General features: G+C 37.0%; 1 protein-coding gene across 2 annotated transcripts in view; it reads left to right on the plus strand.

Annotated features, from left to right (window-relative positions):
• Positions 1–770: 770 nt before the first annotated feature.
• The window catches only part of LAMA2 (laminin subunit alpha 2), a 628,216-nt gene continuing 611,600 nt past the window's right edge, over positions 771–17,386 (plus strand). For both annotated transcript variants that reach the window (XM_007450523.1, XM_007450524.1), the window contains exon 1: positions 771–993. In XM_007450523.1, coding sequence (XP_007450585.1) covers positions 873–993 — 121 coding nt within the window. In that variant the 5' untranslated portion in view covers positions 771–872. The remainder of the gene's footprint in view (positions 994–17,386) is intronic.

A 17,386-nucleotide genomic window follows, 5' to 3' on the forward strand; every position in this document is an offset into this window, starting at 1 on the left:
ACAAAAAACTAGTAAGGAACTGTCATCTGAACATGGGGTGTTAGAAAAACTTGCAGAAATTCTGTTGGGTTAAAGGGAAGGAATGGGGACTGGAAACATGAAATTTTGGGTCTGAAGGGAAACAAATGAAAAGACCTTTTATCCTCTTTAAATAAATGTTTCCTGACTGAACGGAAACCCTTAATTTTTACCTTTATATTGGTCATAAACATTGCATTGGATGAAGGGGGCTTGTTTTATTTTGTCATCCCTCTGCTGCCTTGTCAGCAGTCTACCAAGCAGTAAGTCTCCTGGCCTGATTGCAGCATCCCGGGGACCACCTTCTGCCTCCTGGTAACTTCGCAGTCAACCGGGCCTTTGGATAATCTTAACCACCAACGTGGATCACCTGGATCCACAGTGCTCGCACACAGCTGTGCCAGGCCTTTCTCAGGAGGTACATCCACTCAGCTTCGGTATAGACCCTAGCTGTGCAGATTTCCCACAAGTAATGCCTTCCATGTGGAGGGATTTTAAAGATCACAAACTGCTCTCATATCAATTACTTTCTTTAACTTAAACGAAGTTCAGCTGACAGATCAAGCCAATCCCTTCTCAGAGGGAAGGACCGCCGTAGGAAAGGCCTTTTTCACGGAGGACCCTTTAAGGGCCTGGGCCGGGACGTCCGTGGGGCGAGGGCCCGGGAAGGGGGAGGGAGGGGGAGTGTCCTCTTTCTCCCCCCACGCTCCGGCGCCGGCCGCGTCGAGGCCGGCGGGGGCTGTCTCCTTCCCTTACCCAGCAGCTGCGGCTCATTCGGCTCACAAGCTCTGGCCAGGGGAGCGGGCGGCAGCGACTCCGGCTCCTGAGAAGTGGATCTGTTCGGGGCCGCCGCAATGCCTGGAGCCGCCGGGGTCCTCTTGGTCCTGCTGCTCAGCGGAGGCCTCGGGGGCGGCCAGGCGCAGCGTCCGCAGCAGCAGCAGCAGCGGTGGCAGCCACCGGCGCATCAGCCAAGAGGTACAGTCGAGGCACGGGTCCCAGATGACACCCTTTGCCGGGGCCCGCGGCCCCTCACGGGTCCCTTCTTCTCACACTTGCAGGCGAGGGACCGCTTTCTTGCTTTTTGCCCTTGAGGAGTGCGCTTTGGGGCAAGAAAGGCTAAGTTTGATGCAAGTTCACTTTCAACTCCCTGAGTTCACGGTGTAGGGGGAACTGCCTACCTCCCCCAAAAGAACACGAAGCGCTTTTCATCTTTAATTCGTTTCTAAGAGGACTTGCTATCACTATACATCCTGCAAATTGATTTCCGAAATCTCTCCAAGAGGCAAACTTTTAACCAATTAAATGTTTTTTGAAAGTTTCTCCCAATTAGATTCCATCCCTACATAGAGAGCTTTCCCAGTCTGTGGTTCGTCTTGGCACTTAAGCGAGGGCAGCTGATACATCTTTTTTTTCAGGATTTTGTTTCCACCTCTTTGAACGGGGTTTGTAAAGGCGTTAAGCATGTGGATTTTTTTCTTTCATGGCAGTGTTGCTTCCAGCCTCACCTTTTCTTTACCCACATCCTATTTTAGGTATCCTATTTTATTATAGTGAAATGTCTCCGCTTGCTTAAATACAGATGAGAACTCTATGTCATTTGTATTTTAATTAAGACCACAGTGACCAGATATACCCTTCACGGGACTTCGGAAAACAGCTGCATTTAATGTAACGCAAATTATACTCCTCAGAGCGCCTTAATGTTTATATGCATGTCATTTCTGGAACTCTTGGGAGACTTTGAAGTGTTACTTTATGATCATGAATTTTAAAAGAAGCACATGTGCAGCGTTTAAAAAAATAATTTATAATAACAAAATTTCAGAACTCTTTTCCGTAAGTTAGAAAACATGTATCAAATTTTAAAAATTAAGAAATATTTAAGGTTTGGTTTCAAATATCAAAATATTTACCCTAAGAGTACAAAATCTGGAGATTAGTGCTTTTGACAATTTTGGTGAGGCTGAATCTGCCAAAATTTTGAAATATACTTATCCCTCTTTTATTTAACTGGAATAAAGCTATGTCTAACAGTTCTGATAGGTTTTCTGCTTGTAATCTAGCATGTCTAATATTACTATTTTATTTTAAAAGGAGTAGAAAAAGTACTCTAAGCTCCTTGCTATAATAATAACCTCTTGATTAAAATTCCTAGAATGAAAGTGACCTTAAGTTCGCTATAAACTTTTTTCCTTCTATTTTTGCTTTTCCTTCGTTGAGAAGTAAAATGGGGTCAATGTGGCTTAATTAATAGAATTTATGAGAGTGAGTTTGAGAATATCTTTGGCAGCTGGTTTTTAAAAATACTACTTTTAAATATTAACTTTACTTAATTATGTGATATATTTTAACAATACATAATACTTTAATACTGTTAGGCAGCTGGGAGTGAAGTGACCAAGATCACCAATCCTCTGTTCACTTGGAGTGGGCAGAAGCTCAAAGCATGCCAAGTAGGGATCAAATGGGTTCCTGACAATTTTCCATAGAGTGCTCCCCATTCCCCTTTTCTCTTATTCTCTCTCCCTTCCCATCCCCCCTCCCCAGGTTTATTTGAGGTAAAATTAACTCCGACTTCTATGGTCCAGGCACAAGATGAAGTGAATTCAGAAGGGAGAATTTATACTGCCATTCTGTTGAGATAACTTAAACATTATACACGATAAGGAGTTCTATGCAAAATAACTATAGCACAGAGTCTACTATACACTGCTATATTCTGCATTCTAACATCAATTATTGTGTGTTTTATAGATTATTTGCAATATGTTTAGAGACTGGATAAATGGTTAAAACCTGTTAATATTAAAAGTCTACATAAAATATATTTCATAATGCCTTAAATTTGTATAGTGCTTTATAATTTTAAAATGCCTTATATATGTGAGTTATTTCACCTCCAGCCATTATTTATTATTGTTGGACAGATTTAAAACCTGGGGCTTGGAGTAGCTGTCTCTTAAGTTCATGCAAATGATAATAACTTAATTTTTAACAACTAAGAGCGCTTCTAGTATTGCTTTATGCTAAAGGAAACTTTATAAGGAACTTTATGCTAAAGTTTCCTTTTTATAGTACCAAAGTTTCTTTCCATTTAATTTTTGAGGCTGTGTTTCCTTTTCAATGCCGTTCTGTTAAAGCAAGCTCTCAGTGAAGATCATTGAATATGAGTTTGATTGAAGAGGTGTTTTCTTGGCTGTCATCAATTTTCTCTTTTCAGTTACACTAGCACTGACCTTCCTGACCAAGAATTAATTGTTTAGAATGAGTTCTGTTTTCCCTTATAGTATGGTGCCAGTTTACTAAGAATGTTGACACAAAGCAAACTTTTTCAGATGTTGTAACTAAGTTAGAAACTTAATCAGAATTTTTTAAAAAATATTTTATTTGAAATCTTGTGTAGTTTCTAGAACACACTGTATTATAGTATGAATACCATTGACTCAGCAAGGAAGATATTCCAAGGAAATTCCTTAACTAAATTGAAGATTGACAAAATAGGAAAACGATGTAGTCAAAGTAGTTCTGTATTTCAGCAAGGCAGTAGAAAAAATCTTTTCCTCACATCTGTGTAAATAATATGTGGAAATGGAAATGTAATAGTAGGTAAATTGCCAGTGATTGAAAACAGTTTCCAAAGACTATTGCATGGTGGATCACGGTCAATTCAGAAAGAAGTTTTTAGGGCTGTGACAGAGGTTTCCTTATGTTCATTTTTCTTGGTAATGGCTTGATGGAAAATAAAATCCAAGCATATGACAACTGCAGGTGGTCCAAAATTGATTCAGGTAGCTAAGCTGGTGAATATTAGATTCAGGAATCTATAAATGTCTCTATAGCCTGGTCCATGGATAGAACCTACATGGAGTTGGTTTTATTATTTGTATCCAGATGTTAATTTCATTTTGCTGTCTTCTGGAAATTTGTTTTCTCCTTTATATGTACAGGAATGAGTACAAAGACAGGATGAGAAAGGCAGTCTGAATTGCAGCAAGTTCAGTATGAACATATAGTATGATATGGTGACAGAAAAATTAACTCACTTTTATAAAAAACTCAGAAGCGGATAGGTTTGTTTGTTTAATATACATTTGGGTGCTTCATTGACAAATGGATGTAAATTCAGAGAAGGGAGAGTAGAATGGTTAGAAGTCTGATAAGATTTTCAGAGGAGAATTATTCCAAATAAAGACTGTTAATTTGGAGAAAGAAAGACTTAGGAAATCATAAGATATATCTTCGAATTTTTAGAAGGGTTGTTATTCAGAAGAGAGACTAAAATATTCTTTCTAAAGCCTGAACTTGGATCCATAGAAGAGTGTGACAGAGGAATGTTTGAGTTAAATAAAATGGGAGGAAACCTCTTCCCTCTCCTCTCCCTTCCCTATTCTGAGCTCTTCAGAAATATCTGGGTTGTGCTGGAGCACCCAGCTTCTGGAAATGTCCATGCAGTGATCAGATGTGCAGATTGTCAGAGATGATTTAGGACTGAATGCCTCTACAGAGAGGAAGTTAAGACTCATCAAGTCTCCAGTCCTTTTTCAAGTCCAAGATTCTAGTATTACATTCTATTATTTTCAGAATGCATACTTGTATTTGAACTTCTGAATTCTTAAAAAATGTCAAGAAAGTATTAAGTGAATATAAATGTGTTTTTAAATGTCTTCTGGGATTTAAAATAAAAACATGTTTGAGACGATCCTCACTCATGTTTGGCAAGAATACTTACAAATTTAATATGGAACTTCCACATACCATAAATTGCACAGTTCTAAAACATCCCGCGCTATAAAATGTGAGAACACTTTATAAATTACCAGAGATCTTTTCAGGGGATTTATTGTGGCAGTAAAGCTGGAATTGATTTTTTTTTTTTTTGATATTTTCTTTTGCTACACATGTAACTTGTTGGCTTGTTCACTACATACTGGCCTACTAGTTTGGTAAAAATGATTAATAATAGATAAATGTATGGCTAAGAATAAGAACATATTCAACATCGACTATTATATTATGGTTGTGTTAGAATTTTTTAAAGTGACATACATTATATATTATATTTCAAAAATCTGATATATCAATGTATGCAAATTGCTGATCTATCTTATTCCTAAAATATTTTTCTTCTAAGATTTCATGCAGAGTGATGAACTGAATCTGTATCAAGAGTTGCTAGGGATTGTGAAAGAACTGTGCCTGCTCTGCCGATTCTTTCTTAGTACACTTCAGTTACTGTAGCTCCTGAGAGATGGGATAACTGTCACCTCACTGTAATAACTACACTCTTCACCTTCTTCAGATATAATTATTTAACAGCTCAAATAGATATCCCAAGAGTTCTACCCAGATATGACTGCTGTAAGAAAAACATGAATTTTTTTTTTTTTTTTTTTTTTTTTTTTTTGCGGTACGCGGGCCTCTCACTGCTGTGGCCTCTCCCATTGTGGAGCACAGGCTCCGGACGCGCAGGCTCAGCGGCCATGGCTCATGGGCCCAGCCGCTCCGCGGCACGTGGGATCTTCCCGGACCGGGGCACGAACCCGTGTGCCCTGCATCGGCAGGCGGACTCTCAACCACTGTGCCACCAGGGAAGCCCGAATTTGTTTTTTTATGGGACAGATTTATTTAAATAAGAAGAATTTCTGAAGTAGTATTTGGAATTTTGACACCTTACAGTTATATTGTAATAGCTACTACTCAAAAAAGTTTACTTTTTGGTAGATTTCACATCCCAGTATTTTCTCCATTCCCATTTATCTAAAGCAGATCATTGCCACTATTTTTCTATTCATACATTTAATAAATACTGCTTATTCATTAACAGTGACTAATGTGCTAGACTTTTCAATGTGGACCTCTGAGACTGAATCATTGTTCTTTCTTTTAATCCAAATATATTTAGCAGTGAAATATAAAAAGAAATTCACTTAAACTTTATATGAGGAATCATATCTTCTTTCATAATCTGTTTTAGAATTATGGAACTACAATTGTGGGCAACAGTGGAAGAGGGGGAATAGAGGTCTGGTGGGGTCCAGAATAGGGAAAACTAACTTCAACCTAGCCTATGCATAACAAGATTTGTGGGGCGGCTAGCTGTCTAAGTTGTAGAGTCCAAAGGATGTATCAAATGCACCCTTGAGTCCAGTCAGCATTAGCTATCCAGTAGGAGTCTGTTATGTGGGTGGAACATGTGTGGAAGAGTTTCCAAGAGGATAATTTAAAAAAAAAAAAAGGTGACTCCAGGTCATCTGTCTAGTTTGCAGTAGGTCCTTATTTAGCACCTGGAGACCCAGTGGAAAAGATCAGGAAGAAAATGTTGTCAATGGCCAAATTGTTTAGTTTCTAATCTAGAAGATTGGGGTTTAGGATTTGTGTAGAGTCACAACTTTGAAATGGGTAGCTAAGCGGGAACTAAGGCAGAAGCCTAGTTGCAATGAATGAGAAAGCAAGGTAGAGGTTAGAGAAAGATGGCATCAGATTGGCACATGGTTCTCAACACTCATGCCAGGCTCAGTGTATACCAGGCAGACAGAAAGAAGACAGAGTCTGGGCTGTACCCATTGGTAAGACTGAGTTCAAAGGTCAGAATTTGAGCAGGAAATTGGTGGGGTTGGGCCTATGTGTACTCATTCATTGGTTAATGAATGAATATGTTCAGTGAGTAAAAGAGGCAAAAACAAAACAGAAAAACCCACACACGTATCCCTGCTCTTATGGAGTTTATATTCTAGTTGAGGAGACAGAAATATGATGAATATGTAATGAATAAGTAATTTAATGAATACCTATATTGTGTAGAATGTAGAGGGTGATGGATTCTGGACAAATACAGCAGGGTGAGAGGAGTCAGGAGTTCTAGGAGTGAAGGATGGTTGCTATTTTTAAATAGTGGTAAAGGTTGACCTCATTGAGAAGGTCACACGAGCAAACACTTGAAACTGATGTAGGAGTGATTCATACAGATATCAGCTTGAAGGGTATTCTGGGCACAGGGAACAGGCTTATAAAGGTCTAAGGCACAATTAGAAGGGACAGAAGTAACAGGAGGCTAGATCATTGTAAAGATTTTGCCTTTTAATCTAAGTCAGATGGGTGGTATTGAAGAGTTTTGAGTAGAATTAAATGAACGAATGAAATAATAATTAATGTTTTTCATCTCAAGCAGACTCTAATCCGTTGGACTAGACCAGTAGTACAAATGTAGGATTATTTTAAATTCATCTCCTGCCCCAAACCTTTTATTCATAGAGCATATTTAAGTGACTCCATTTCAGAGTATTCCACCTCAACAATCTTACCATTGGGAAGCTCAGATGTGTCTTTGTAAAATTTCTTTTTCTTTTTTTTTTGCTGTTGGTATCTCACTTCCATTCCATGATTAAAAGAATATCAGTACCTCAAAACTATTCAAGTGCAAGGAATGTCTACATATCCTTTTATTTTGTCCCAGTGTTCTTAGAAAGATTTCATAGGTTTCTTAGAGTATTTTTAACTAATGTGCACGTTAAAACAAAAATTATCCACAGTCCCATGTGGATATGTGTGTACCTTGGAGTTCTTTTTTTTATTATTCATTTCAGTATCAGAGCTAAAGTTTAGATACTATTGTTAAAAATGACACAATGATATATTGATCTGATGACTTCTTTTATGAAATGGACTTTGAAATGTTACCTGTTTTTACAATCAGAAACTTAGTCTACGCTCTGTTTCGATTTTTATAACTTCTTTAAGGGTCTCTGTAAGTCTTGTAGTAACCTTTGGAATAAAGTAACACAATTTTGGCCTAAGTTCTGTCATTTAGAACAAACTTAAGTGAAGAAAATTGTATAGCTTCTCTCCCTCCCTCCCTTCCTCCCTTCCTCCCTCTCTTTCTCTCTCTAATCTCTCTCCTCTCTGTCCTTTCCTCCCTCATTCCTTTCTTCTCTCCCTTGCTTCTTTTCTCCTATAGTACCCTGATTGTGAATACAATATGGTTTCAAAGAGATGATTCTAACAAATATAACTTTTTAGAAAATATGAAAGGCAAAACTTTGCTTAAATCTTTCTTCTTATTAAAAGCCACTGATAATTACTATCTAAAGATAGTTTTGAGACATAATCTAAACTTACATGGTGAGTTAAAGCTAGGGGGTTGCCTGCCAAAGATGTATAATATGAATAAAAAATAGTGTTTTTCCAGTCATCTTGAATGTGAATTTTAATATGGGAGCTTTATCCTATTTGGCACATGACATTTAGAAAAAGATCATAGAGGGTAGTCTATTAGTGGTTTATTACTCATAACACTCGCTTTCTGTAACAGGACTAATCTAATACAAATAGCAAGTTCATCTGTGCAAATTCTGAATGATGAACACCTGAGCAACTATTTCGTGCCTGGCACTTGGGAAAGGCACCTTGTGCAATGTTAACTATGTCTCTCCTTGTACGGTCCTCTCAACTGACCACTGGGCTGTGCCATTTCCCGAGGCTCTTTGTTTAACTGCATCTTGAGTGCCAGATGCTTTAGATTGGTTGCATAGTATCTAGTGCATTGTGAAAGTTAACACATTCATTTACATAGCAAAAATTTTTAGTAGGTTAATATAATTATCCTCATTTTATAGAAGGAGAAGTTTGTCAAGGACAAACACAAGTTCCAATGTTAGTTTTAGGATTAGAAATTAGAATGTGTTCCTGCTGCTGATTTTATGCATCCTAAGTTGTCTTTTTAGTACTGCTTTTTAGTTAAAGTATAGTTGATTTACAACGTTGTGTTAATTTCTGCTGTACAACAAAGTGCTTCAGTTATGCATATATACATTCTTTTTATATATATATATTTTTAAGAAGAGTTTTGGAGTTTAGATCCTTTTGGAGTTTTAGATCCTTTCTTATCTTTTATAAAATACCTCAAAAATCGTATTTTAATTTCTAAGTTATGTTAGTAGTCTAATCTGAAACTGGAGATTCACTAGGTATTATGTAAGAACAAGAAAAATAAAATGTGTAGTCTTCAAAACTCATTTTCATTTAAACACACATACACACTACTTAAAACTATGCAGAAATACATTCCTCAAAACTATGCATAAATTTAAAAGTATTCATCAAATTTTAGTCTTTAAATTCTTAGGATTTGGATTATTGGGCACTAGACTGTGAGAAAGTATTAATTGATTATTGGCTTTTCTGGAGTTACCTTACAGAAATTACTTCAGCAGGCTAGAAACATATTGATATGTATTATACAAAAGATTCTTTAAAACATAGTCACTGTGTATGTCTGTGAATGAAAAGAGCAAGAATCAGATAGATACACCTAAGAATCAGAGCAGAGTGAATCTCAAAATTCCTTCTGAAAAAGTGTAGAACACTGGCATCTTCATAAAAAGATTTAAAGAGTTCTATTCGAAGTTGAACCTCTCAGTTAAGAGAAAATTTTGCAAAGCTCCTAGATTTTGAGAGGATGTGTATGTATGTACCATTTATAGTTTAACACTCTCACAGTACTTAATATATTTAGTATATTCCAATGTGATTTGTTATTTTAAATCATTAGATTTTCAGCTTTATAAACAAAAGTATAGAATAAGGGAATCTAAAAATTTCCAGAATTCTGAAGTTGCAGAAAAGTCTAGTTGCCTTGATAAATGATTGTGGACCACAGAATAAACTGTAAATGGGATCATTATATTTTTCAGTCTGGTAGCTGTACTGTTAAAACTCTAAGGGTAATTCTTTTTAAGTTGCTTGTAACATATAAGGTCCTATTCTAAAGAGGAAATAAGGTTAGTTGAGCTTGCCACACCAGATATATTTTTCCACAAGCCTGTATAGCTACCCCAGTTTTCTGGCTTATTGCCTGCTATGCCTTTTTTTTTTTTTTTTTTTTTTTTTGTGGTACGCGGGCCTCTCACTGCTGTGGCCTCTCCCCTTGTGGAGCACAGGCTCCGGACGCCCAGGCTCAGCGGCCATGGCTCACGGGCCCAGCCGCTCCGCCGCATGTGGGATCCTCCCGGACCGGGGCACGAACCCGTGTCCCCGGCATCTGCAGGCAGACTCTCAACCACTGCGCCACCAGGGAAGCCCCTATGCCTTTTTCAATTACTGAATAAGGCTGAAAATATGAAGGAGAACACAAAGTCGTGCAATTGTCATTTCAGGTAGCTGCTTCATCTCGTTGGTTTGTTGTGAGGAGTATATAAAACATAGAGCATCTATTAGGGACTCAATCAATGTGAATTTTCAAAATGCCTCAAGAAAAATGAATTAAGTCTAAAAATTGTCATGGTGTCTTCTGGCTTAAAGCAGCACTTTTTTCCTCCAATACTGTGGTATACCAAACTCACCTGAGGTTGTTTATGAAGGTATTTGCTCATATACTTGAAACCACAAATGTATGAATTCAATTTTAATTGGAATTTGTGTTGTAGTATTTCGCTATTCTGAACTTCATAGCTTAGCTTACAAAAATACTCTTATTAACATATACTGCTTTTTAGTTAAAGTATAGTTGATTTACAACGTTGTGTTAATTTCTGCTGTACAACAAAGTGCTTCAGTTATGCATATATACATTCTTTTTATATATATATATTTTTTTTTTTTTAAGAAGATTTTGGGGGTGGGAGTTTATTAATTTATTTATTTTTGCTGTGTTGGATCTTCGTTTCTGTGCGAGGGCTTTCTCTAGTTGTGGTGAGTGGGGGCTACTCTACATCGCGGTGTGCGGACCTCTCACTATCGCGGCCTCTCTTTTTGCGGAGCACAGGCTCCAGATGCGCAGGCTCAGTAGTTGTGGCTCACGGGCCTAGTTGCTCCGCGGCATGTGGGATCCTCCCAGACCAGGGCTCGAACCCGTGTCCCCTGCATCGGCAGGCAGATTCTCAACCACTGCGCCACCAGGGAAGCCCCATTCTTTTTATATTCTTTTCCATTATGGTTTATCACCAGCTATTGAATGTAGCTCCCTGTGCTACACAATAGAACCTTGTTATTCATCCATTCTATATATACTAGTTTGCATCTTCTAACTCCCACTCCATCTCTCCCCCACTCCTCTCCCCCTTGGCAACCACAAGTCTGTTCTTTATAACATATATTTCTTTATGTCTTCAATTTCCATATACATTCCTCTGCTTTGAAGATAACTTTGAATAGCAGAAGAAGTATAAACTTGGGAGATGGAAAGTATTTTCTTAGTGAGACCAAAAACCTGAGTCGACAGAGTTTAAATTTCCTATTAGTAAAATAGAATTAAGCTAGATGATATTTGTGAAAATACTTGGCAGTTAATCAGTAAATATTAGCTAGTTTCTTCTTATTTGATCACAGAGCTCAAAATGATATTTGCAGTGCAGATGACACCCCTTTAGCTTAAGAAGAGCAAAATATTCTAAAAGCTTCGTTGAGTAGACCCTAAGAGATTATAGATGGTAAACTATTTATGTCACTGCAGGGGGACTGAAGAATTCTATCAAGGTCACACAACAAGTCAGTAATAGAGATAGGAAGAAACACAGGTCCTATAATTAGCTAATAGTTATGTTAGTAGCTGAATGTGAGAAGTGATTTAAACAGGCAACAGAATGGAAATTTTAGCAGTACTTTGTGGCTTTTTATATTTCAAATATGATATAATAAACTTTTTAAAGGCATTTCTCAATTCTGGACATGAATTTATTAGGGATTGATAAACTACTTTTTAAAGACTTTTAATATATGTAATGTGTTAGAAAAATGTATGGCACATAATAAGTGCTTCGTAAAGATTAGTTATTATTTTCAGCCTGTGAAGCTTGTCTTCATTAACATCTGCTTGGGTAGAGATGGCAATTCAGCATGTTTGACACACAATGGAAATTAATTTCAGGATGGTCTTCAATGCAAAGTCTAATTGGATTGTAGAAAAGCTCTCAAGATAGACCCTCTTTATTTGGACTCTCTCTATTGACTAAGGTGAAAAATAGTCTTGGAACACATCATTTAATATCAACCTGAATAGGGAGAATTTTTAGTGTGTCTACCTATGTGTTAAGTCTAATGGTAAATTACTAAAAAAACCCCAAAACTACCTCAGGAAATCATGTAACCCCAACAGATCTCTAGGGAAACCTGCTTTTTAAACTTGGGAATATCAGATTTTGAAAAGTAATTCAGACAAAACACTTCCTATAGGCCTTTTTCCTATTCAAAAAGTTTCAGTCATGCCTAACATGTAATGTACAACTATTTAATTTTTCACTGTGGTAAACTGGAAAAATCACTGGATTTGTAATTGGAACTCCAGGATATGGGTTTTGTTTCCAGCTCTTCCTAAAGCTGTGACCTTAAACAACAGTTCAGTCATTTAACTATTCCAAAACTCAATTTCCATCTAAAAAAATGAGAACATAATGTTCAAATCTATCTCATGGGGTTGTTATAAGAGTTAAATAAAACGTTCCATACAAATAGTATTATTAATACTACTACTCTGTATTATAATAAATGATAGGTTTGGTCAAAGGCATTGTTGGTTTATAATGTTTTTCTTCACTCCCCTTCTTTGACTTTTTTCCCCCTAGTAGCTCTTAATACACTTAGTTCTTGTGTATTGAAAACTGTGGCGCATCTTCCTTTTATTTCTTTTTTTTCTTTTTTTGTGACATATCTCCCAGTGACACAGAAAAAGTAAATCGGTATGGAAAGGAAATATTTAAAATGCATATCCTATCTTTATTGGTTTTGCAAATAGCTATAGATACACTTTGTATACAGACAATGATATGTTTAAAAATTCTTCAAAATACTTTTTATTTCTCTTTATTATCTTCCTCAAGCTGGTATAAAATATTTTTCACTCAACTTTCAAGAACTGGTTTTATCCACAGGCTTCCTAATATGTGCTACCTAATACGTGCTAAGAAAGCAACACTAACCTAAAGTTCCTGTCCATCTAGGATCTGAAATTTTAACTTTAGATACTTTGGACAAAACATTGCCCTCTCAGACCATTTTCCATATTCTAGGAGATCTCTACTTTTTAAAAAAAAAATAATTAATTAATTTCTTTATTTTTGGCTGCGTTGGGTCTTCGTTGCTGCACACAGGCTTTCTCTAGTTGTGGTGAGCAGGGGCTACTCCCCGTGTCCCCTGTATTGGCAGGCGGACTCTCAACCACTGCGCCACCAGGGAAGCCCTGGGCTACTCTTCATCGTGGTGCGCGGGCTTCTCATTGCAGTGGCTTCTCTTTGTTGTGGAGCACGGACTCACCTGGGCTTCAGTAGTTGTGGCATGTGGGCTCAGTAGTTCTAGCTCACGGGCTCTAGAGCACAGGCTCAGTAGTTGTGGCGCTCCGGCTTAGTTGCTCCGGGGCATGTGGAGTCTTCCCAGACCATGTCCCTTGCATTGGCAAGTGGATTCTTAACCACTGCACCACCAGGGAAGTCCCCCACCTTTTTTTTTTGAATTAACAAATGACTGCATTCAGGCTCTTCTGAACGTAATTCCATAGATTAGGTCAAAATTGGTTCATGTATATAATTAATCTGTCTTGTTTTATGATTTTCAGCTGTGTAATAAGTTGACCGACCAATCCAATCTTATACAAACTTCGAGAGCTATTGCTAGTTCAGAAAGCTAGAAGGGCATATAATTAACTAGTTCCTCTTCCAAGATCTTCAGCTATGTGATGGTTAGAAATTAATGTTAAGTTTCATAATAATAGGGCTTTTTGTCTTGTTATTTACTGCTCTGTCTCTTGTCTGGTATATAGTAGGAACACAATAAAACTTCTAAAATGAAGAAGCCACTCTTTTTGGACAGACTAAAAGAGTTGCCTTTAAAAATTGTTGTACATGTATTATTTTTCCTAATGCTTTCATAGTCGAATATTTTTATAAGATATACATTTCAAAAAATACTGAAACACAGTGTGCACAGATACAAGGTATTGCTATCAATGCCACTTAGGTGATAAACAAAATATTTTAGAAATATTTTAGAGTACTTTATTTTGCTCTTGATGCATATTTTTTTCCCTTAAGGATATTCCAGTGAGAGCTGAGCATTTTTAAGCTTTGGATGAGGAATGCATATTTCTTTGCTTGGTCAGAACTTTTCTATATGTGAGGTCTTTTTGGATGAGAATTATAATACAAAGGATTAAAATGTCTACCAGCTGTCATTTTAGATATATCATAGACACTCATATTCAAAGCTCCCCACCACTTTCATTCCTAACCCTTCCACTTTCCAAGCTTGGAAAGGATTCCTTTTTTTACTTTCTCCAAATTAATCTGTTTTCATCCATTTTTTGCAAAAAGGTAATTCTCACCCTCTCTGCTTTTACTAAGCTCTTTGAACCATCAAGACACCTTTCTCTTTCCTCGCACACCCTGCTTTTGAACACCCTGCATTCTCTTGCACTTTTAAAACGGAGTCAAAGTTCTCAGGTATGAATCCATCTGTGTCTGATAACTTCTGTAACGTTAGTCCCACATATCATTACATATAGTGTAAAAATACTCATCATATTATGTATGTGAAGTTTTTCTTAGTTGTCTTGCTTCATTTATGTGTTTATGAGCTGAGAGTGTGGGGGGGTAGGAATTTCTGTTGAAATTAGATGTGTTTTCTTCATTTTATATAATACCAATTGAAGCACTAGTGATTGAATTCTATGTGAACTCACCAAGCCAGGGCAATATTTTCAGCTGAGATTACTTAAAGGGAATAGAAAAGTGGCTTGCCACTCTAATTTTTATTCTCTTGGTGTGTATTATTCATAGATGAAGAAACAGTAAAGTGACTGAAAAGACAATATAAATCAAATAATAAAAAAATTCTGCAGTCAACTATAGAATTATTAGCATACTAGCAAATTTCTTTCAAGTTAGGTGTTCTGCTACAACTGGGAATTAACATTAAACACTTAAAAATTTTCTGTACAGCGATTAGCTAGAATAACTTTAAGATAGAGCAGATCCTATAAACTAAATTTAAGTAACTGCATAACATAGTTATCATGATTTCCATGGAGAGATAAAATCAAATCCTTTCTGATAGCCTTAATTACAGCCTCATTTTCCACCATGCTGCTATCATATGCTTTACATTTGTGTAGCATCTGGCGTCTAGGATGTTTTATTGTTTCACCACCATTTCTGTGCTTCCACACAAAGCTTTTGAGTATTGTTGTATATAACAGCGTACTCCTACAGTTAGAGTAACATTGGGGTCAATACTTAAAATGAACATCTTAGCCTGATAAAAATAAGAATGGAGATATAGAATCCCAGATTTTCTAAATCCCAGACGTGCATTTCAGTTCTATATAAATCTTTCTAGTATGGAAAGTAGCAATTTTTAAAAGGAGAAAGCTAATATGAAAATTGCAGCATTATAACAATATTTAGGGAGGGTAGGGTTAAGATTTTTGAAAACTGACTCTATAGATACTCTATAACAGGTTTTTTTTGTTTTGTTTTGTTTTGTTTTGCGGTACGCGGGCCTCTCACTGTTGTGGCCTCTCCCGTTGCGGAGCATAGGCTCCAGACGCGCAGGCTCAGCGGCCATGGCTCATGGGCCCAGCCGCTCTGCGGCATGTGGGATCTTCCCAGACCGGGACATGAACCCGTGTCCCCTGCATCAGCAGGCAGACTCCCAACCACTGCGCCACCAGGGAAGCCCTATAACAGGTTTTTTTAATTCAGTCAAAAATGATGGTTTCTCCTGTTCTCCAGAGAGAAACATCCATTCATTTTATCTGTGTGTTTAAGATAATTCTTATTCCTTCCATAAGTTAATTAAAGTGTTTAATTCATTTTTTACATTCTGTTCATAAATATGACCAGACACAACTTAGAATATGTATACTGTATTGTTTTATATTAATACACATGTATTTTCTGTCTTTCTTGGTAGACTTGTATATGGTTTCATATACTGGGGAATTATAAACTGAATTTATTATAATTATTCACTGAGTAAAATATTGATGTTAAAATCTGACATTATTTTGAATATCACCTTTGAGATATATTGGAGACTTATAGTGAAATCATCATTTCACTAAGATTTCTTTCTAATAAGACATTCACCATTACTGGAATTATATTTTATGCATTACATTCCACTGCTGTAATTTTAAACTTCCATTCTCCTTCACTATAAATGGAATTTCATTATGTCTGACTCCACAATAAGTGGGTTACAGTATCGTTGACATTTAGTAGAATTACAGATCTTAGTGTCTTTGTACACTCTGCATTAAAATGCATTATGTGTGCTTTCAGTTCTGTTTCAAAGAAACTACTGTTGATTTACATAGTTGTTGTATAGAGGAATTCTGTTAAACTCCATTGCTTGATTTAATGGTGGCTTTTTTTTTCCTTTCTGAAATCATTCAAAAATATTTCTTCGTGTAGTTGCAACTATTGTATAAAAATGAGATAAAATTTATGGAGTCTAAATATATTTGCATGAGTTTTCTCTAACAGCAGGTCTTTATAAAGCCTTTGTGGAACTTTAGCTGTAATTGTGGCTTTCTCTTGTAACTTTCTTTTATTCTATACTTTATTATGAAAACTCTTGTAGAAAATTAAGTATTTTATGTAGTGCTGAGAATGCCTTTCTCTTTTAAAGAGTAAAATTAGAATATTTCTTTTGTCTCAAGCTCAGGGGAAAAAGCTTGGTGAGAATAGGATCTTCTGTCTGGATGCATGTTTCTGGATTAGATGGCAGAGCTATTTCTGTGGAGGCCGGAGAAGGAGGGGGCTGGGCTGAAGGAGGTGACAAAGACAATGGACTTTGGTTTTAAGAGGGCTGGTGTTGAGACCTCCTCATGTTTTACCCTAGAAAATCTCGGTCATAGGCATCCAGCTGCAGGTAGTCCCTTTTTTTGGCTCAGAGGGGCACTTAGAGTGCCAGATACAAAGGGGAAGTTGCCCTAGAATAGTCTTAAAGCCGTTAATTCTAGAACCATTTCCTCAAGGGTCTGAGACCCAGGGAATACCAAGGCTGAGGATACTTCTACTCAGTCTAGTTTGATGGGAGGAACATTTGAAATTCATCCAGGTCAAAATGACCTGCTATGTCTGTGCTTAAACCTTACCACACCTCCTCTTCTTTCTACTCTTTCTGTTCTTTCTGTGAGGACAGTTAGTAACCACCTCAAAGGACAGCTTTATATTTCATCATTATGCCACCCACAGTCTTAGGTTTCCAGCTTGGTCTGGGGGCATCGTGTTTGAAACTTAGGTAACATATTTGAAATAGAGATGCCCTTGATGATGTTTTAATGAGCATTTAAAATTCCACAATAAAGTAATTCAGAGAATCATGTTCCTTTGTCTCTATCTCCCAAGATAAGAGTATCTGGAGGCCAGATTTCCTGCTG

The sequence above is a fragment of the Lipotes vexillifer genome, unplaced genomic scaffold (assembly GCF_000442215.2).
Source record: "Lipotes vexillifer unplaced genomic scaffold, Lipotes_vexillifer_v1.1 scaffold537, whole genome shotgun sequence".
NCBI lineage: Eukaryota > Metazoa > Chordata > Mammalia > Artiodactyla > Lipotidae > Lipotes > Lipotes vexillifer.